Here is a 22,274-nt window from a genome sequence, read left to right on the forward strand (position 1 = left end):
GGGGCACAGTATTCAGTTCCTGGCCCTCTCACTGGCCCCAGCCCCTCGCCAGCTCCCTCCACCCTGGAGCCAGGCAACCTCTGCTTGCATCCCTGGCAGCCGACACCTGCAGCCCCTGTGGGTGTCACCCCTGTGTGCAGGCCCACTCTGCTGGTGGGCCACTCTGTGGGGAAGAAACTGGGCCACACAGTACTAGGAAATGGGCTAAAGAGCCTGTCTGTCCAAGTCAGAGAGTGGATGGTGTGGGGCAGGGCAGAAGTCATCATAGGCTGGCCTCTGCCTGCAAACGCAAGGGGGAGTTAGACCCAACAAGAACAGAGCAACCTGATCTAACCCCAGGTGGACCTGGCTACACACCTGGCAGCGGCACCAGCTGCAGGATGAACCCGAGACTCGGGGGTACCTGGATATAGGTGCTCCTGGACTCACTGGGAATTATTTGTGCCAGAGAAGCCTGGGACATAATAAAGAACCCAGGTGGCCTGTCTCTCCCGGGGTACACGCCAGCTGTGGCAGGCAGGAGGCTGCAGGAGTTCCAGTTCCACCCCGAGCACTTACATAACAAGCCACTCGTCCTCTCTGGGCCTCCCCTGTAAAGTGGGGCGGGGTGGGGGGACTGCCTCCTCCCTGGGTGGACAGTGCCTGGGCACGCGGTGGCAAATTCCTCAGCAGCTTGCTGAACAGGCACGTTTGGGAGAAATGCTCCTCTGATGAAACATGCACAAGCCTCTGGCATCCGCCACTCTCCTGCCCGGCCCTGCTCCCACCCGGCACATGAGAACACTTTGCAAAAGTCTGTGGCCCGAGGCCAGGCCCCTCTGCCACTGATACCAGGCGAGCTTCTGCGAAAAACCTTGGTCTTCTTGGGGAAAAAAGGGAACTGGTCAGAGCGTTCAGACATTTTAAAAGCTGTACCACCCTCCTTGCCCAACTGCAACCTCAGGCGGTATCTAATGCATCTAAGAGATGACTTTGGGTACAGAGAGGGTGGTGATACCCCTTGATCCCCGCCCTCAGCTTACCACCACTGGCAGCCTCCAGGGGAACGTCTTAGACAAGGTGGAAAACCTCTGGACGAGACCTCCTTGCCAGGGGGCTAGGTTCTGAGCGACACACCACCTGGGCTTTGGCCCGACCTGGGCTCAGGCAGAGCCAGCGCCTGGGTGCACCAGGGCATTGGTGCTCAGTGTCCAAAGCCCCACTCCTACTCCAGGATCCCCAGCCTCCAGCGCTCATTAGTGTCCCACAAGGAACAGTGCTGGATCAGAGTTTGCAGATGATGCCAAATTCTAGAAGCTGGTGTGGAGGGGAACGAACACCCAACCAGGGGTCAGACACCCAAGTTTAAACCTGCCCCTTGCTTGCTGTGTGTCCTCAGAGAAGCCTCTTCCCCCTCTTGGGCCTTCATTCCTTATCTGGAGAGGGAATTATATCCGATGATTTTTGAGTCCTTTTCGATTTTAAAATGTTTTAAGTACACAGCAATAGATTAAGAGCCTTAAAAGTGCCTATCCTTTGATGTACTAATTCTACTTGAAGGTATTCAAATCACAGACAAAAGACGTCCACTGCTACATTAATTAAAATAATGAAAAACTGGATGCAACTTTAATTTCCAACTATGGGGTAGTGGTGTAGCAGATGATAGGGCATTTGCTCACTGCCATGTTTCTGCACTCACTAAATATGAAGGCAACGTAACGACGTGCAGAAATGCTTATCACACTAAACCAGAAAATACAAATGTGAACCAGTGATCAAAGCTGAAGACAAACAAGCCGAAACACTGAGCAAAGAGATGGTAAACTCGAAAGTATCCGCGAACTGCAAAATAAAACGAGCTACTATTTTTAAGCCTATCAGATTGGCAAAAATGAAAGAGTGATGTTATCCAGCATTGGCAAGAACGTGGGGGAAAGGTATTCTCACACACCTCTGTGTCACTGGACGAGAACAGAAGCACGTGTTTCTGGAGGGCCATTGGTCGTATCTATCAATATTTAATGTGTTCAAACCCCTGTGTCAGGAATTCCTTTTTTTTGGACTCATCCTACAGAAATGCATGTACAAGAGGCAAGGAGAGACGCAAGAGAATCTTCAATGCAATCTTAATTGTAAGAGCAAAACATTTTAAGCAAAATGAATGCTCATTGGGAAGCAGTGAGTTAGGTCAATTATTTACAGGCAACAACAGGAGCCACGGGATAAAATGAGGGCACGTGTGTGCACATAAAGGCACACGCACAGGCCTCGAAGAGTGCTGTGTTACCCTGGGAGCAAGCTTGCATAAAGAGATGCGCTTTAACTTTTTCTTTATATATATTTCAACATTGTTATACTACTTTTGTAAAAGCTTTAAAAAAAATCTATGCATCGAAAAGAGAGGAAATAAATCTATCAAACACATTAGCAAACACTGGCTTGGATCATGTTTATAGGTGGAGTCTTTTCTTTCCTTTCACTTCTGTACACTTTCCAAGCCTCTCATAATAAGCACAAATCCTTTCTCAGTGGAGGAAGAATGGCTATTAAAAATTACACAGCGTATGTTGAAGGGGTGTCAATCTGGATTCTGAGGCATCAAATCAATTACTCAAATCTTGATTTTGTCATCTCGTGGAAATTTACATGGCCTCTTGGAGCCTCGGTTTCTTCATCTATAAAATGGGGTTGCTGTGAGGATCAAAGATTATGCCTATCAAGAGACACGCAGGTCCCTGGCAGGTGGTAGGGGCAGAATAGCCAGACACTTTGGTCACTGCCTAAGACAGCTGACTACAGATCCTGCTGTCCAGGTGGGCTGACTCAAGCTGCAGCCTCGAAGAGGGTGGCTGCCAGGGTCAGGTAGGGAATCCGTCCCAGCCCACACAGGCCCTCTGCCCCCTGGCCTACCTTGCCGGGCTCTGCCTCATCCGTCATGACCCCTGTCATGATGACGGCCTCCTCCAGGGAATAGAGCAGCCCTTCCACAAAGTGGTTCTCCTGCCGCTGGGACTCGCGGGTGAACTTGTCACAGATGGCCTCCAGGCCGCGCACAGGCTCAAACCGCAGCTTAACATACTTCTTGGCGGGGACGATGCGGATCTCTGCGGCCACCAGGAAGCCCAGGGTTCCGCAGGACCAGGGCACAGCGTAGAACAGGTCTGAGTTTTCCGACTGTGAGGCAGGGTGGACACATGCTGAATGTTTGACCTCCAAACCTTGCGCTGCAGCGTGTCATCAGCAGGGCACACAGAACCCGGGGCCGGGGCCAATCCCTGTCCTGGCATTAGCTGTGTCAACCTGAACAAGGACCTCACAACTGCACTTTCTGGGCCCCAGTCCTCCTTCTGCAACTTCAGCATGACGTTTGACCTTACACTGCCCTCTGTATCAGGGATGCTCAGGGAGAGCACCTCCTCTTGCCTCCACCTGGACACAGCCTCTGGACCACAGGCTACCCAGGGAGAGGCCAGGACCAGCTCTGCCCAGAGTCCCAAAATGAGGGACCAAGCACCAGGGATCCCAGGCCAGGCCAGAGATGAACCCTTAATGAGGGTCAAGGTCACCAGGGGACACTAAAATGGGGCATTGCTGAAATTTACAAAGCCTTTCCCAGTCCCTTAGCTGTGAAGTACCCCCTCTCCCACCCACAGCCCAGGCTGAGCAGTAACATTCCCACCGGAATGGGTAAGAAGAGTGAGGCTCCAAGAGGTGACAACGGCTCACCCAGGGCTTCCCAGAAGTCAGTGCAGAGATGCCGGGGCTCAGGCAAGACCACTCGACATCTGATCCAGCGTTCCTCCTTCTAACCTCATCATTTTCTTATCTTGATATTTGTCTTGGAGACAAACAATTTTTCATCTGACCATTCTAACTCAGCTTCTTTGATTCTAATAAAACTCCTTGTGAAGAAGTCTAGCCTTGTCCAGGCTTTACGGACAGGACAGTCCTGTGTGGTCTCTGCTCACGCTGAATGCCCTTGGTGTGGGGGTGGGGGTGCAGTGGGGCGGTGGGGGTAGGGGAGCGCTGCAGCAGGCTGGCAGAAGTCTCTGGAATAGCAGAAGTGGACCACCCAATCCCCATCTGGGCCGCCACCTAACCACACTGTCAGCTCACAGCAGTAAGAACCAGGCGTCTGCTGCACACCTGGCTCTGGACTAGGAGCTTAACATATGGCATCTACTTTCTCCTCCTGACAATGCATTTGCCAGATGAGGGAACTGGACCTCAGAGAAGGGAAGTAATTCATGAATGTCTGTCTCCTTTCTCTGCTGGTAATAAACAGGACAGAAGGCAGGGCCCAGCGAGTGTTTAAGGACACGTGCTGAACTGGTGTGAATCCTGAAAGAGGTCTATCTTACCCAGACCAGAGCTCTCAAGCCTGGAGTCCTGCCCTGGACTCTGTGAGGCCAACCACTCTGGTGGCTCTCAGAAACATCCACTTCTAAAGGATCACACTGTTCCTCCCATCCCAGGGGTCCCTCAGATATGCTCAGAGAGATCGGAGTTTATTTAAAGGTTCAATCCTGTCCTGCTCCTTAACTGTTTGCATCCAACTTTGGGCAGTGGAATTGCCCTTTATTTCTCCACAACAGCCCCTCTTATTCCTTCTCGTTACACCTCACCTCTGAGGTGCTGATGCTTGGGCCCGACTTCAAGACAGTATGGTGACATGAATTGCTAAGAACATTGACTTGGGAGCCTGATAAGCTGGGTTTGAATCCCAGACGTGTGGGATTTACTAGCTGTGTGATATTGGGCAAGTTTATTAACCTCTCTGTGCTTTAGTTTCCTATCTGTAAAATGTGGCTGATGATAGTACCCACCTCATAAAGTTGTTTAATGATTAAATGCCTTAACATACATGAAGCATTCTCAACAGTGTCTGAGCACGTATCAGGGGCTATATAAATCTCTGTTATTATTACGGATATAGACCCAGACTGGACAGGTGTATTTGAAACGAAGCACCCCCAGGGGAGCAACCTCCCAGGGGTCCTTAGTGGCCAGGGCAGGCTGGTGGGGACATCCCCCACCTCTGAACTCACCGGTGTGCATCGCACAAAGCTGCCATCGGCCAGCACCAGCTCATAGGCGGTGCAGATGTGCTGGAACAGGCCATACTTGTGGGATGAAGACTCGATGCCCGTGCCCATGATCAGTCCCCCTGCAGAGACACGCGTGTCAGCCAGGCAGAGCTGGGAGGGGACGGGTAGAGAGCTGGGAAAAGGACACCTTGCTGGAGCTGGAGGAGCTCACAGCAGGAAGGAGGCATGACTGGGCTGGCAGATCTTAGTGGAGAGTTCCCTTCTCTGTGGATGTGGAGAGCAGGAGAGAGGAGGGGCTGAGATGTGAGCAAGAGGGCTTGCTTAGAGGTGGGGGATGAGTGGGAGACCCTGTGAAGGGTGCACACACCATCACCTCTGGCCAGACCCAACCTAGAAGACCGTGCACATTCATTTCAACAGGGACCTTGATGAAGGGAGGGTTGATTGGGTAGGGGGAAGCCGTGTCCCTTGGGAACAGTTAAAGGACCTGAAGATGTTTCCTCTAGAAGAAAAGGCTCTGGGACCTTGAATCCTACGGAAGGAGAGACTAGACTTATTATGTATGTTCCACAGGGCCGAACTGGAGCAATGGATGCAAGCCATAGGGAAGCAGGTTTGAACCAGAGGTTGACAAGTGCCGTCTGATAACATGAGCTGTTCGGACACAGACTGGCAGTCAGTGAGTGCCCTGTCTTTGGAGCTGGGTGAGCAGAGACAGGGCGACTGCCTTCACAGAAGGGACAATGGTGACTCCTGAACCTGACGGAAGGTGGCCTGAGGTCCCTCAGCTCCGATGCTAGGACTGTCTGAGTCCTCACCCACTGTGAGGTCATCCAGCTCGGGCAACACAGGCAGAGTCCAGCCAATGGAGGTCAGCAAGGCGGTCACCTGGCCCATGGTCACCAAGGGCTCCACACGGACTATCTGTTGACACAGAAGAGAGACCCTGGGTCACAAGGAGGCTGCCAGGCTTAATGGGGGCTTCTGTCTGCAGAAGGTATCATCCCAGACCTTCCCAATCAACATGGGGATTCCTATATGGGCTTTACAGCCTCTTTCTAGAGCATTCCATCGCCTTTAATTATAGTGAATGGGGTTTCTGGCCCTGGGTTTGCTAGTGTTTAATTTTATTCTTTCAAACATCTTTATACTTAATACTTAGTTAATTTTTCTTCTGGAAGAAGAAATAGTCATTTGTTTGGAAGAAACAGCACATACGAAGAAGAAAAAAATAATCAATCCTAGTTCTCCCAAGTTAACAATGTTAATACTGCAGTATGTTTCCTTTCAGCCTTTTTCTATGCACATCTATATTGCTATTTCTATGTTTTAATACAACATAAACACACAAATACAAACACACAAAACACAGAATTTTTGTTGCCTTTTTAAAAAAATCTAATGCTATACTGTGACATCATTGTCATTAAATGCCCCTGGAAAATATGATTTTTGTTCAAAGGACAGTGCAATATTAATTCAGTGTCTGGCATCATTGATTTTCTTGGCTTTGTGCATGTTAGACCTGATATTTCTACTGACACAGTATTCCTATAGTTTCCCATACTGTTCAGTTTGACATAATCTTCAATAGAAACGAACGCTTCTCTTTTTCTAGGGTGTCTAAAAGGCAGACCCGTCTCCTTTGACCCTAGACATCGTCCTAAAGTAAACTGCTTGAGGAAGCTGGATCCCAAAAATTACAGGTGGGGAATTCTGAAGTATGTCCGTGTTCCACTGGAGATCAAAGAAGCCCAACTAAAAGAATTGTGGACTGACAACTGTGGATTGAGCAAAAATCCTTTTTGAAAGGCTGTCTTGAAGATTATGACTCAAACACTGGAGGAACTAAGTGACTGGCAGTGGACGCAACCAAACCATGTAAAATTCCTTAAAAATTTACTGACAAATAATTTTGCCTGTGTTACACATAATAATAATAATAAACCTTTACACTTAAAAAAAAAAAGTGATTTTTAATGGACACACGAATATGCCATCAGGTGGTTTTCTGCTTCCAGTCAAAATGGAGCAAAAAGAACTAGTTTTACCCTGCTGCCTGGAGAAAAGAAGGAAAAAATAGATGAAACAGTAGTTTTCAACATAGTGAACATCAGGCAATGAACTCAGTGATCGCCGAGAGACAGGCAACAAACAGGGTGAGCTCTGTGGATGCCCCAGCTAACTGCCTGGGGTCAGGCAGGGCAGGATGGGGGAGCCCAGTGGACTCTGAGTCGAGGGCCCTAAAAGACCAAGGTGAATAGAGTCTGCGGGACAGAGTACTGGAGAGGACAGAACTGCAGAGAGAAAACTGTGAAGTCTGCAAAGAGTGCCCAGTGAGTATTCAACTGAGTATGGACTGGTACATTCACAGGAGTAAATTAGCCAAGGCTGAGGTCAGGGGAAGAACCTGGACAGTAACAGTGCCAGGGGCTCACACAGGGCAGGAAATAGTATCTGTTCCACAAGTCAGACTGGAAAACTTCGTGACTGCCAGGGCACTGGGTAAAGTACTCAGAATGGTCCTGCCTCAGCAGCGGGGGATAATTACCCCAGATTACATGGTGCTCCAACCCCACCTGAAAAATCAACACTCAACAGGATCAAACTGTTTCCCATTAACTTGGTTCTGTCTCAGAACACATTTACGGGAGTACAAAAATATTCAGCACCCTACAAGGTAAAATTCATGTCTAGAGTCCAGTCAAAGGGACTTCCCTGGTGACTCAGTGGTTAAGAATCTGCCTGCCAATGCAGGGGACAAAGGTTCGAGCCCTGGGCTGGGAAGATCCCGCATGCCGTGGAGCAACTGAGCCCGAGTGCCACAACTACTGAGCCCGAGCTCTAGAGCCTGTGAGCCACAACTACTGAAGCCCACATGCCTAGAGCCTGTGCTCCACAACAAGAGGAGCCACTGCAATGAGAAGCCCATGCACCACAATGAAGAGTAGCCCCCACTCGCCACAACTAGAGAAAGCCTGCATGCAGCAACGAAGACTCAACACAGCCAAAAAATTAATTAATTAATTAGTTTAAAATAAAAGAGAATCCAGCCAAAAGTGTACCAGGCATGCAAAGAGGCAGGAAGAGTCCATCCATAATGAGGAGAATAATAAATCAATCTGTTTTGAGAAAACAGACCAAGAATTGATACAAATATTTAAAACAGCAAACAAGGACATTAAAATAATTATTGTTACTGTATTCCCTATGTTCAAAAAGTTGAGACATTTAAAAGGCAATAAAAAGATCCAAATTGAACTTCTAGAAGTGAAAACCACAATGTTGGAGATGAAAAATACACTGGTTGGGATTGATGGCAAATTAGACACTGCAGAAGAGTAGTGAATTTAAATACACAGCAATAGAAACTATCCAAGATGAAACACAGAGGTAAAAAACTTTTAATGAACAGTGTATCAGTGAGCTGAGCTGTGGAACAACTTCGAGTGGCCTAACGTGTGTAATAGCAGTCCTCAAAGGAGAGAGAGGAAGGGAAGGAAAAAATATTTGAAGAAATAATGATCCCCAAATTTTCAAATCTGATGAAAAATTACATGACTCCCAAGCACAAGAATTATGAAGAAAACTATACCATGGCACATTATAATAACTGCTCAAAACTTGTTATAAAATCTTAAAAGCAGCCAGAGGAAAAAGATATGAGAAGATTTCTTGTTGGAAATAATACAGGCAAGAAGATACTGGAGCATCTTTAAAGTACTGAAGAAAAAAACATGTCAACCTGGAATTCCATACAATTGGAAATACCTTTCAAAAATGAAGGCAACCACACCCCCATTAGGATGGCTATTATTAAGACAAAACAAAACAGAAAATAACAAGTGTTGGTGAGGATTTGGAAAAATTTAAATCCTTGTGGATTGTTGGTGGGGATGTAAAATAGTACAGCCACTATGGAAAACAGTATGGCTGTTCCCCAAAAAATTAAAAACAGAACTACCATGTGATCCAGCAATTCTACTTCTGGGTATATACCCAAAATAATTGAAAGCAGGGTCCTGAAATGATATTTGTACACTCGTGTTCATAGCAGCATTATTCACAATAGCTAAAACATAGAACCAACCCAAGTATCCATGGATGAATGAATGGATAAGCAAAATGTGGTATATACACACAATGGAATACTATTCAGCTTAACTAAAAAGGAAGAAAATTCTGCAATATGCTACCACATGGATGAACCCTGAAGACATGCTAAGTGAAATAAGCCAGTCACGAAAAGACAAGTACTACATGATTCCACTTACATGAGGTACTTACAGTAGTCAAAATCATAGACACAGAGAGTAGAATGTGGTTGCCAGGGTCTCGGGGGAGGGAAGAATGGGGGATTATTGCTTAATTGATACAGAGTTTCAGTTTTACAGGAAGAAAAGAGTTATAGGGATGGATGGTGGTGATGGCTGAATGACAATGTGCAGGTAATATTTAACACTACTGAACTACACACTTAAAAATGGTTAAGATGGTAATTGTTAAGTGTATTTTACCACAAGTTGGAAAAGAAATGAAGACAAAATAAAAGTTTTCAGACATATGACAGCTGAAAGATTCATCATCAGCAAAATCACCATGTAAGAAATGTCAAAGGAGGTTCTTTAGGCAGAAGGAAAATGAAACAGATGGAAATTCAAATCTACAAAATGGAATAAAGAAATGGTAACTATATGGGTAGGTATATAAGATTTTCATTATTTAAATGTCTTTAAAAGATAACTATTAGTAACAACGTAGTGTGGGGTTTATAACACATAAAAGCAAAAGGATGACCACAATAGCACAAAGGTGAGGAGGAGAGAAATGCAAGCATATTAAGACTCTTAGACTCTACATGAAATGGGATACCATCACTTGAAGGTAGACTGTGACAAGGAAAGTTATACCATAAATCCTAAAACAACTGCTAAAATAACAAAACACAGCCTTATAGCTAAGTCAACAAAAGACCTAAAACAAAATTATAAAAATTATTTAGTAATCCAAAAGCAGACAGAAAAAAAAAGGGAACAAAGAACAAATGGGACAAATAGAAAACAAAGCAAGGCAACAAATTTAAACCAAACCTTGTCAATAATAACATTAAATGTAAATGGTCTTCAGTCTGAATTAAAAGGCAGAAATTGTCAGATCGGATTAAAAACACAAGACCTCATTATATGGTGCCTACAAAAAAACACTTTAAATATAAGGATACAAACGGATTAAAAGGAAAATGATGGAAAAAGATACACCATGCTGCCACTTAGTCAAAAGAAAGCTGAAATGGCTTTAATTAATATCAAAGTAGATTTATGAGCAAAGAATATAACTAGGAATAGAAAAGGTTATTTCATAGATGCACACACCCCTATGTTCATAGCAGCACTATTTACAATAGCCAAGACATGGAAACAACCTAAATGTCCAATGACAGATGAATGGATAAAGAAGATGTGGTACATACATACAATGGAATATTACTCAGCCACACAAAAGAATGAAATGCCATTTGCAGCAACATGGATGAACCTAGAGATTATCATACTAAGCAAAGCAAGACAGAACGAGAAAGACAAATACCAGATGATATCATTTATATATGGAATCTAAAATATGACACAAATGAACATATCTCTGAAACAGAAATAGGCTCACAGACACAGAAACAGATTTGTGGTTGCCAAGGGGAAGGCAGCTGGGGGAAGGAAGGACAGGGAGTTGGGATTAGCAGATGCAAACTATTATACATAGAATGGATAAACAACAAGGTCCTACGGTATAGCACAGGGAACTATATTCAATATCTCAGGGCATTCCCTGGTGGCTCAGTGGTTAACACTCCATGCTTCCACTGCAGGGGGCTCAGGTTCGATCCCTAGTCAGGGAACTAAGATCCTGCAGGCCATGAAGCACAGCCAAACAAAACAAAAAAACTAAAATAAAAAATTAAAAAATATATTCAATATCCTATAATAAACCATAACAGAAAAGAATATGAAAAAGAACATATATGTATAACTGAATCACTTTGCTGTACAGCAGAAATTAACACAACATTGTAAATCAACTATACTTCAATAAAATAAATATTTGAAAAAGGTAATTTCACAATGATAAATGACAATTAATCAAGAGGACATAAAAATCCCAAACATTTATATACCTAATAACAGAGCTTCAAATTACATGAAGCAAAAACTGAAGTGTAAGAGATAAACAAATCTATAATCACAGGCAGATATTCAATATCTCCCTTTCAATAATTGATAGGGTAAGTAGAGAGAAAATTCATAAGGAAGACTTGAACAACACTATCAACCAACTTGACCTAATTGCCACTTAAGGTACACATCACCCACCCCAAAGCAGCAGAATATGGCACTACCCTGGTGGTCCAGTGGTATAGAATCCACCTTCCAATGCAGGGGACATGGGTTGGATCCCTGGTCAGGGAACTAAGATCCCATATGCTGTGGGGCAACTAAGCCCACATGCCACAACTACTGAGCTTGCATGCTGCAACTAGAGAGCCCAAGCATGCCACAACTGCAGAGCCCATGTACCCTGGAGCCCGTGCACCACAACTAGAGAAGAGAAAAAAAACCAAGCACCACAACCAGAGAAAAGCCCACGTGCCACAGTTAGAGAGAAGCCTGCATGGCACAATGAAGAGCCCGTGCACCACAACAAAAGATCCTGCATGCCACAACTGAGACCCAATGCAGCTAATAAATAAATAAACAAAACAAAACAAACAAAAAAGAAAACCCAGCAGAATACACTTTTTTTTCTTTTTTCTTTTGGCTGTGTTGGGTCTTCACTGCTGCGTGCGGGCTTTCTCTAGTTGTGGTGAGCGGTGGCTATTCTTCATTGCAGTGCGTGGGCTTCTCAGTGCAGTGGATTCTCTTGCACAGGCTCTAAGTGCATGGGCTTCAGTAGTTGCAGCACGTGGGCTCAGCAGTTGTGGCATGCAGGCCCTAGAGCATGCAGGCTTCACTAGTTGTGGCTCCCGGGCTCAGTAGTTGTGGCTCGCAGGCTCTAGAGCACAGGCTTAGTAGTTGTGGAACATGGGCTTAGCTGCTCTGTAGCATGTGGGATCTTCCCGGCCCAGGGATTGAACCTGAGTCCCCTACATTGGCTGGCCGCTTCTTAACCACTGTGCCACCAGGGAAGTCCCAGAATACACATTAAAAAAAAAAAAGGCACATGGAATATTTACCAAGTGGACCATATTCTGGGCCATAAAGTAAGTCTCAATAAGTTGGAAAGCATCCTAATCATATAAAGTATGTTTTCTGACAACACTTGAATTAAATTAGAAATCAGTAACAGAAAGATCTCTGGAAAATTCCCAAATACTTGGAAACTAAAAAACATACTTTTAAAAAACCTCAGGGTCAAAACAGATATCAAAAAGGAAACCAGAAAGTAGTTAGAGCGGAATGAAAATGAAAATATAAGATATCAGATTTGGGGATGACTCTAAAACAGTGCTTAGGGGAAAATTTATAGCACTAAACACCAAAATTAGAAAACAAGAAAGGTTTAAGTCAATGGCATCAGCTGTCACCTTAAAAAACTAGACAAGAGTAAAATTAAACCCAAAGTCAGTAAAAGAAGGAAATCAATAAAGATCAAAGCAGAAGTCAATGAAAACAAAAAAACAAATAAAAAAAAGAGAGAGAGAAAAAAAATCAATGAAACCAAAAGCTAGTTCTTTGCGAAGATCAGTAAAATTGGTTAACCCCTAGCCAGACTGCTCAGGATGAAAAGAGAGCAGGAGATGGTTCAAGATGGCAGAGTAGAAGGACGTGAGCTCACTTCTTTCTGCAAGAGCACCAGAATTACAGCTAACTGCTAAACAATCATCAAAGAAAGACACTGGAACTCACCAAAAAAGACACCCCACATCCAGAGACAAAGGAGAAGCTACAATGAGATGGTAGGAGGGGTGCAATTGTGATAAAATCAAACCCCATAACCACTGGGTGGGCGACTCACAAACCGGAGAACAGCTATACCACAGAAGTCCACCCACTGGAGTTAGGGTTCTGAGCCCCATGTCAAGCTTCCCAACCTGGGGGTCTGGCAACGGGAGGAGGAATCCCCAGATAATCAGACTTTGAAAGCCAGTGGGATTTGATTGCAGGACTTTCACAGGACTGGGGGAAACAGAGACTCCACTCTTGGAGGGCACACAAAACGTCGTGTGTGCACCAGGACCCGGGGGAAGGAGCAGTGACCCCATAGGAGACTGAACCAGACCTACCTGCTGGTGTTGGAGGGTTGCCTGCAGAAGTGGGGGGCAGCTGTGGCTCACCGAGGAGACAGGGGCACTGGCAGCAGGGGTTCTAGGGAGTGCTCATTGGCGTGGGTCCTCCCAAAGTCTGCCATTAGCCCCACCAGAGAGCCTGTAAGCTCTCGTGCTGGGTGGCCTCAGGGCAAACAACCAACAAGGTGGGAACACAGCCCCACCTACTGGCAAACAAGTAGATTAAAGTTTTACTGAGCTCCGCACCAAATCAGATTAAAGTTTTACTGAGCTCCACCCATCAAAGTGGATTAAAATTTTACTGAGATTTGCCCACCCAGCCCTACCCACCACCAATCCCTCCCATCAGAAAGCATGCACAAGCCTCTTAAATAGTTTCCTCCACAAGAGGGCAGACAGCAGTATCAAGCAGTATCAGCAGTATTTCATTCTGTGGAACTGAAAACCACAGCCACAGAAAGATAGACAAAATGAAAAAGCAGAGGACTTTGTACCAGATAAAGGGACAAGATAAAACCCCAGAAAAACAACTAAATGAAGTGGAAATAGGCAACTTTCCAGAAAAAGAATTTAGAATAATGATGGTGAAGATGATCCAGCACTTTGAAAAAAGACGGGATGCAAAGATTGAAAAGATGCAAGAAAAGTTTAACAAAGACCTAGAAGAATTAAAGAACAAACAAACAGAGATATGCAACACAATAACTGAAATGAAAAATACACTAGACGGAACCAATAGCAGATTAACTGAGGCAGAAGGGCAAATACGTGACCTGGAAGACAAAATGGTGAAAATCACTGATGTGGAAAAGAATAAAAAAAAAAGAATGAAAAGAACTGAAGACAGCCTAAGAGACCTCTGGGACAACATTAAATGCACCAACATTCGCATGATAGGGGTCCCAAAAGGCAAAGAAAGAGAGAAAGGACCCAAGAAAATATGGAAGAGATTATAGTCAAAAACTTCCCTAACATGGGAAAGGAAATAGCTACCCAAGTCCAGGAAGTGCAGAGAGTCCCAGGCAGGATAAACCCAAGGAGAAACATGCCAAGACAAAAATTAAAGACAAAGAAAAATTATTAAAAGCAACAAGGGAAAAATGACAAATAACATACAAGGGAACTCCCATAAGGGTAACAGCTGATTTCTCAGCAGAAACTCTGCAAGCCAGAAGGGAGTGGCACAATATATGTAAAGTGATGAAAGGGAAGAACCTACAACCAAGAATACTCTACCCAGCAAGGATCTCATTCAGATTCGATGGAGAAATCAAAAGCTTTACAGACAAGCAACAGCTAAGAGAATTCAGCACCACCAAACCAGCCCTACAACAAATGCTAAAGGAACTTCTCTAAGTGGGAAACACAAGAGAAGAAAAGGACCTACAAAAACAAACACGAAACAATCAAGAAAATGGTAATAGGAACATATATATCGATAATTACCTTGAATGTAAATGGACTAAATGCTCCAACCAAAAGACAGACTGGCTGAATGGATACAAAAACGAGACCGATATATATGCTGTCTACAAGAGACCCCCTTCAGACCTAGGGACACATACAGACTGAAAGTGAGGGGATGGAAAAAGACATTCCATGCAAATGGAAATCAAAAGAAAGCTGGAGCAGTGATACTCAAATCAGATAAAATAGACTTTAAAATAAAAAATGTTGCAAGAGACAAGAAAGGACACTACAAAATGATCAAGGGATCAATCCAAGAAGAAGAGATAACAATTATAAATATATATGCACCCAAAATAGGAGCACTTCAATACATAAGGCAAATGCTAACAACTATGAAAGAGAAAATCGACAGTAACACAATCATAGTGGGGGACTTTAACACCCCACTTACACCAATGAACAGATCATCCAGACAGAAAATTAATAAGGAAACACAACCTTTAAATGACACAATAAACCAGCAATATTTAACAGATATCTATAGGACATTAATCCAAAAACAGCAGATAACACATTCTTCTCAAGTGCACATGGAACATTCTCCAGGATAGATCACATTTTGTCATAAATCAAGCCTTGGTAAATTTAAGAAACTGAAATCATATCAGGCATCTTTTCTGACCACAACGCTATGAGATTAGAAATCAATTACAGGAAAAAAAAATGTAAAAAACACAAACACATGGAAGCTAAACAATACGCTACTAAATAACCAAGAGATCACTGAAGAAATCAAAGAGGAAATCAAAAAATACCTAGAGACAAATGACAACGAAAACACAAGGATCCAAAATGTATAGGATGCAGCAAAAGCAGTTCTAAGAGGGAAGTTTACAGCAATACAATCCTACCTCAAGAAACAAGAAAAATTCCAAATAAACAATCTAACCTAACACCTAAAGAAACTAGAGAAAGAAGAGCAAACAAAACCCAAAGTGAGTAGACGGAGAGAAATCATAAAGATCAGAGCAGAAAGAAATGAAATAGAAACAAAGAAAACAATAGCAAAAATCAATAAAACTAAAAGCCGGTTCTTTGAGAAGATAAGCAAAATTGATAAATCTTTAGCCAGACTCAGCAAGAAAAAGAGGGAGAGGACTCAGATCAATAAAATTAGAAATGAAACAGAAGTTACAACAGACACGGCAGAAATAAAAAGCACCATAAGAGACTACTACAAGCAACTACATGACAATAAAAGGGACAACCTGGATGAAATGGACAGATTCTTAGAAAGATATAACCTTCCAGGACTGAATCAGGAAGAATTAGAAAATATGAACAGACCAATTACAAGTAATGATATTGAAACTGTGATTAAAAATCTTCCAACAAACAAAAGTCCAGGACTAGATGGCTTCACAGGTGAATTTTATCAAACATTTAGAGAAGAGCTAACATCCATCCTTCTCAAACTCTTCCAAAAATTTCAGAGGAAGGAACACTCCCAAACTCATTCTATGAGGCCACCATCACCCTGATACCAAAACCAGACAAAGATACTACAAAAAAAGAAAATTATACACCAATATCATTGATAAATTTAAATGCAAAAATCCTCCACAAAATACTAGCCAACAGAATCCAACAATACATTCAAAGGATCATACACCATGATCAAGTGGGGTTTATCCCTGGAATGCAAGGATTCTTCAATATATGCAAATCAATCAATGTGATACACCATATTAACAAATTGAAGGATAAAAACCACACGATCATCTCAATAGATGCAGGAAAAGTTTCTGACAAAATTCAACACCCATTTATGATAAAAACCCTCCAGAAGGTGGGCACAGAGGGAACCTACCTCAACATAATAAAGGCCATATATGACAAACCCAGAGCAAACATCATTCTCAATGGGGAAAAACTACAAGCATTCTCTCTAAGATCAGGAACAAGACAAGGATGTCCACTCTCCCCACTACTATTCAACATAGTTTTGGAAGTCCTTGCCACAGCAATCAGAGAGGAAAAAGAAATAAAAGGAATCCAAACTGGAAAAGAAGAAGCAAAACTGTCACTGTTTGCAGATGAAATGATACTATACATAGAAAATCCTAAAGATGCCACCAGAAAACTACTTGAGCTAATCAATGAATCTGGTAAAGTTGCAGGATACAAAATTAACACACAGAAATCTCTTGTATTCCTATACACTAACAATGAAAGATCAGGAGGAGAAATTAAGGAAACAATCCCATTCACCATTGCAACAAAAAGAATAAAATACCTAGGAATAAACCTACCTAAGGAGGTAAAAGACCTGTACTCAGAAAACTATAAGACACTAATGAAAGAAATCAAAGATGACATAAACAGACTGAGAGATACACCATGTTCTTGGATTGGAAGAATCAACATTGTGAAAATGACTATACTACCCAAAGCAATCTACAGATTCAATGCCACCCCTATCAAATCACCAATGGCATTTTTTACAGAACTAGAACAAAAAATCCTAAAATTTGTATGGAGACACAAAAGACCCCGAATAGCCAAAGCAATCTTGAGGGAAAAAACTGGAGCCGGAGGAATCAGACTCCCTCAGACTACACTAAAAAGCTACCATAAACACTAAAAAGCTACTATAAACTACACTAAAAAGCTACCGTAAACAGACTACACTAAAAAGCTACCGTACTGGCACAAACACAGAAATATAGATCAATGGAACAGGATAGAAAGCCCAGAGGTAAACTACAGTCAACTTATCTATGACAAAGAAGGCAAGGATATACAATGGAGATAAGGCATCCTCTTCAATAAGTGGTGCTGGGAAAACTGGGCAGCTACATGTAAAAGAATGAAATTAGAACACTCTTTAACACCATACACAAAAACAAATTGAAAATTGATTAAAAACCTAAATGTAAGGCCAGACACTATAAAACTCCTAGAGGAAAACATAGGAAGAACACTCTTTGACATAAATGACAGCAAGATCTTTTTGACCCACCTCCTAGAGTAACGGAAATAAAAACAAAAATAAGTAAGTGGGACCTAATGAAACTTAAAACCTTCTGCACAGCAAAGGAATCTATAAGCAAGGCAAAAAGACAACCCTCAGAATGGGAGAAAATATTTGTTAATGAATCAACAAAGGATTAATCTCCAAAATATATAAATAGTACATGCAGCTCAATATCAAAAAAACAAACAACCCAATCAAAAAATGGGCAGAAGACCTAAACAGGCATTTCTCCAAAGAAGACATATGGATGGCCAAGAGGCACATAAAAGCTGCTCAACATCACTAATTATTAGAGAAATGCAAATCAAAACTACCGTGAGGTATCACCTCACACCCATTAGAATGGGCATCATCAGAAAATCTACAAACAGTAAATGCTGGAGAGGGTGTGGAGAAAAGGCAACCCTCTTGCACTGCTGGTGGGCGTGTAAATTGATACAGCCACTATGGAGAACAGTATGGAGGTTCCTTGAAAAACTAAAAATAGTTACCATGTGATCCAGCAATCCCACTACTGGGCCTATACCCAGAGAACACCATAATTCAAAAAGACATATGCACCCCAACGCTCACTGCAACACTATTTACAATAGCCAGGGCATGGAAGCAACCTAAATGTCCATCAACAGATGAATGGATAAAGAAGATGTGGTACATAGATACAATGGAATATTACTCAGCTGTAAAAAGGAATGAAATTGGGACATCTGTAGAGACATGGATGGACCTAGAGACTGTCATACAGAGTGAAGTGAGTCAGAAGGAGAAAAACAAATACTGTATATTAACACATATATGCGAAATATAGGAAAATGGTACAAATCAACCAGTTTGCAAGGCGGAAATAGAGACACAGATGTAGAGAACAAACATATGGACACCAAGTGGGAGGGGGTGGGGAGTTGAGGGGGGATGAATTGGGAGATTGGGATTGCCATATATACATTACTAATAAAAAAAATATCAAATTGTACACTTTAAATATATGCAGTTTATTGTATGTTAAAAAAAATAAAAAGTGAAAGCCAGTGGACGCCAAAAAAAAAAAAAAAAAGAAAGAAAGAAAAGAAAAGAGAGCAGACACAAATGACCAGTATCAGGAATGAAAGACATGACATCACTACAGATTCTACAGATGTTCACAGGGAAGTAAGGGAATATTACAAATAACTTTATGTCAATCAATTATACAACTTAGTGAAACGGACAATACCTTTAGAGACACAAACTACCAAAACTCGCCAAGAAGAAACAAACTGAAGAGCCCTATGTCTATTAAAAAAACAACACCACCTTAATTTATAGTTAAAAACTTGCTCACAAAGAGAACTCCAGGCCCAGATGGCTTCATTGGCTAATTTCACTAATTATTAAAAAAAAGAAATAATACCAACTCTACACAAACTCCTCCAGAAATGTGAAAAGGAAGGAATACTTCCCAACTCATTCTTTTGGACTTATTATTATAAAGCTACAGTAATCAAGACAGTGTGTTCTTAGCACACAGATGGGCAAATAGATCAACAGAACAGCAGAGTCCAGAAACAGACCTGTGTATATGGACAACTGATTTCAACAAAGGGGCAAAGGCAATTCAGTGGAGAAAGGATTCTCTTTTCAACAAAAGGGTCTGGAAGAATTGGAAATCCACATGCAAAAAAAATTTTTTTGGACCCATATCTCACATCGTATACAGAAATTAACTCAAAATGGATCATAGTTCTAAATGTAAACCCTAAAAATACAATACTTCTGGAAGAAAACACGGGAGAAAACCTTTGGGACATGGAGTAGGGCAAGATTTCTTAAATAAAAGATCAAAAGCACAATCTGTAAAAGAAATTACTAAACTGGCCTTCACTGAAATTAAAAACTTCAAAATTAAAAACTTCAAATTAGGGACTTCCGGCCCTGGTGGTGCAGTGGTTAAGAATCCGCCTGCCAATGCAGGGTACAACGGGTTCGATCCCTGGGCCAGGAAGATCCCACATGCCACAGAGCAACTAAGCCCATGTGCCACAACTACTGAGCCTGTGCTCTAGAGCCTGAGAGCCAGAACTACTGAAGCCCGTGCACCTAGAGCCCATGCTCCGCAACAAGAGAAGCCACCGCAATAAGAAGCCTGTGCACCACAATGAAGAGTAGCCCCGGCTCACTGCAACTAGAGAAAGCCTGTGCACAGCAACAAAGACCCAACAGCTAAGAAATAAATAAATAAATAAATAAATAAATAAATTTATTTTAAAAAATAAAATAAAATAAAGCTGTGATACAATGTCTCTCTCTCTCTGTGTTGTGTTTAGGTTTATTCCCTTTTCCTTGAGCCCGGTTTCATGAAGCAGAAATAATAGATAGGCCAGAGAGTATGCACACATCTAATGCTATTAACAAGTGGGTCCCCAGAAAGCTTGGAATAAGGCCCACCCTCTGAGCCACCCCCACAGCCCAATTTTTACCAGCATACTTCCTTACTGGGAAGAGGTAAATAGGGTCATTTTTGTCTCTCATTTTTGCCCATGATTTCCCCATCCCTGTCTTCCTGTGGAATTGCAGATAAAGAATCCTCCTGAGCGCTCAGTCTGCCCACCTGTGAGAGAGGGCTATGACCATTCTCTTCCAAAGCTGTGAGGCTCTAGAGGATGGCAATGGTGGACAGAGTCTTCTCTCATGACCAAGGGCCTTGGTCCTGTCCACTCTGGGATGCCTGTGGCTAAAATCATCTCCCCACGAGTCATCTGCACTAGGGCCAGTGCCCCACCCACTCCCAGAGCCAGGGAAGCATGCCACTCTCACCTGTTTCTTGGTGTCCACCTCCAGAATGTCCATCAGGTTGATCATGATGTTTTTGTGTGTCTTCTTGTACTTCCCAACCCGCAGTGAGATGGTGAGCCAGCCAGGGCGTCCCGTGCACATGAAGGTCTTGCTGCCCTGCTCCTTCCATTCCCGCACCTTCAGACACAAGAAGAGGCTGAGCTGGCCCCTCCAGGGATCTCCTGGGCGGGTCACAGCCCCGCTTTCAGGAGAGGGAGCTGGCAACAATGCCTTCGCTTGTCAGCAAACATTTACTGGGGTCCTGAATCCTTCCAGGCACCAGGGGGGAGCGGAATGATGAAACGTCCACTGGCCCTATCCCCTGACCTCTCCCAGGCTAGTGAGGCCAACAGAAAAGCCAAAGTGTTGCCACACCACAGAGCACAGTGAAGAGCTAGAGAACAGGATCAAAGTGTTTTGAAAACTTTTATTCTAACTACGAAGTTCAGGAAAGGTTTCATAGTGGTAATAATAACAACCCCACAAATGATAAATATTTACTAGCTGCCACCGCTGTGTCAGCACATGTTGTGTCTTCTCATTTAATTCTCACAACCCCAGGTGGCTGGGATGACCAAATTCCTTTGGCAGATGAAGAAAATGACAGACAAAATAACCTGCCCAAGATTACACAATTGTTGAAGAGCCCAGCCCATCAGGACTACGCAACTTCAGTCCTGGAAGGATAAATGGGCTTGTATTAATATTCAACAGAATAACAGCCAACACTTACTGAGGCTTATTATGTGCCAAGCCCTGTTCTAAGCACCTGTGTGTGTTAATGCATGTATCACTCGGAGCAAGACAGAAGAGGCAGGGGAGGCCCACCAAGCCACTGGAAAGAGGAACTTTTGCTAAACCTCTGCTGTAAGTGACCAGAGCACAAAACACAGAGAACAAATGGCCCAGGAGATGACAAGCCCTTCAGGAACATGGGAGGAAGCATCCCCTCCCCCTGCACAAGGGCAGGGAGGTGGATATCTGTTGCTGTGACCTGCGACCATCCATGTCCTCTTCACCTGCTTCTAACACTCCCATCTTTCTTTGGTCTGGGTGACGCTGACTCCCCCCTGCCCCAGGAGGTGGGCATGACTGAGGTCTGACTCCATCTTCCTGGCCACAGTGACCGGTTCAGGGACGGGCCTATGATCCAAGGCAAGCCAATTACGACTGACTCCAGAAGAGCCCCTCTTACTTCACCGGGGTTGCTAGGCTGGCTGGATGTAAGCCAGAAACTGCTGGGGCCTCTGCAGGGAGATGGCCTCCCTGTGAATGAAGTCAACTCAGAGGAAAGCAGAGCCAAGAGATGGCAGCTGGGGACAAATCCTGGATCCAGTAATGTCCGAGTCACTTTTACTCCTGGACTTTTCAAGACCTGGGTCAGTAAAGTTCCGTTTTGCTCAAGCCAGTTGGAGTTATTTCTGTCACTTGCAACCAAGAGTCCTTGAAGAGGGAGCATTGAAGCTGGTCAGGTAAACAGTGTAATGTGGGGAAGAACTGTTCTGCGATGGGAGAGGCCAGGGTGCCATGCGAAGCAGAGGGGTGTTATTGAGGAAGGGATTCCTGTGAACAGGGGGTAAAGGGATGGCCAAGCAGACCTTGACTTAATACAAGCCCCGAGGTGCAAAGGATGGATTGGGAGAGCTGCATGCAGCCTGGAATGGGAGGCGGGGGAGCGGGGGCACAAAGTGAATGTGGAGGCGATCAA

At 43.5% G+C, this 22,274-nt stretch overlaps 1 protein-coding gene and 1 non-coding gene across 2 annotated transcripts in view; one reads left to right on the forward strand and one right to left on the reverse strand.

The window, feature by feature from the left end:
* The window catches only part of DHCR24 (24-dehydrocholesterol reductase), a 39,773-nt gene that overhangs the window by 14,827 nt on the left and 2,672 nt on the right, over positions 1-22,274 (reverse strand). Inside the window, exons 2-5 of the mRNA XM_057712007.1 lie at positions 20,549-20,704; positions 5,849-5,954; positions 5,031-5,149; positions 2,893-3,156 (exon numbers count right to left, since the gene is read on the reverse strand). Coding sequence (XP_057567990.1) covers positions 2,893-3,156; positions 5,031-5,149; positions 5,849-5,954; positions 20,549-20,704 — 645 coding nt within the window. The remainder of the gene's footprint in view (positions 1-2,892; positions 3,157-5,030; positions 5,150-5,848; positions 5,955-20,548; positions 20,705-22,274) is intronic.
* On the forward strand, positions 6,452-6,578 carry LOC130843185 (small nucleolar RNA SNORA8). Its single transcript, XR_009050796.1, has one exon. It is a non-coding gene; the product is annotated as a small nucleolar RNA SNORA8 (small nucleolar RNA).

Source organism: Hippopotamus amphibius, chromosome 1, assembly GCF_030028045.1.
Source record: "Hippopotamus amphibius kiboko isolate mHipAmp2 chromosome 1, mHipAmp2.hap2, whole genome shotgun sequence".
In the NCBI taxonomy this organism is placed as follows: domain Eukaryota; kingdom Metazoa; phylum Chordata; class Mammalia; order Artiodactyla; family Hippopotamidae; genus Hippopotamus; species Hippopotamus amphibius.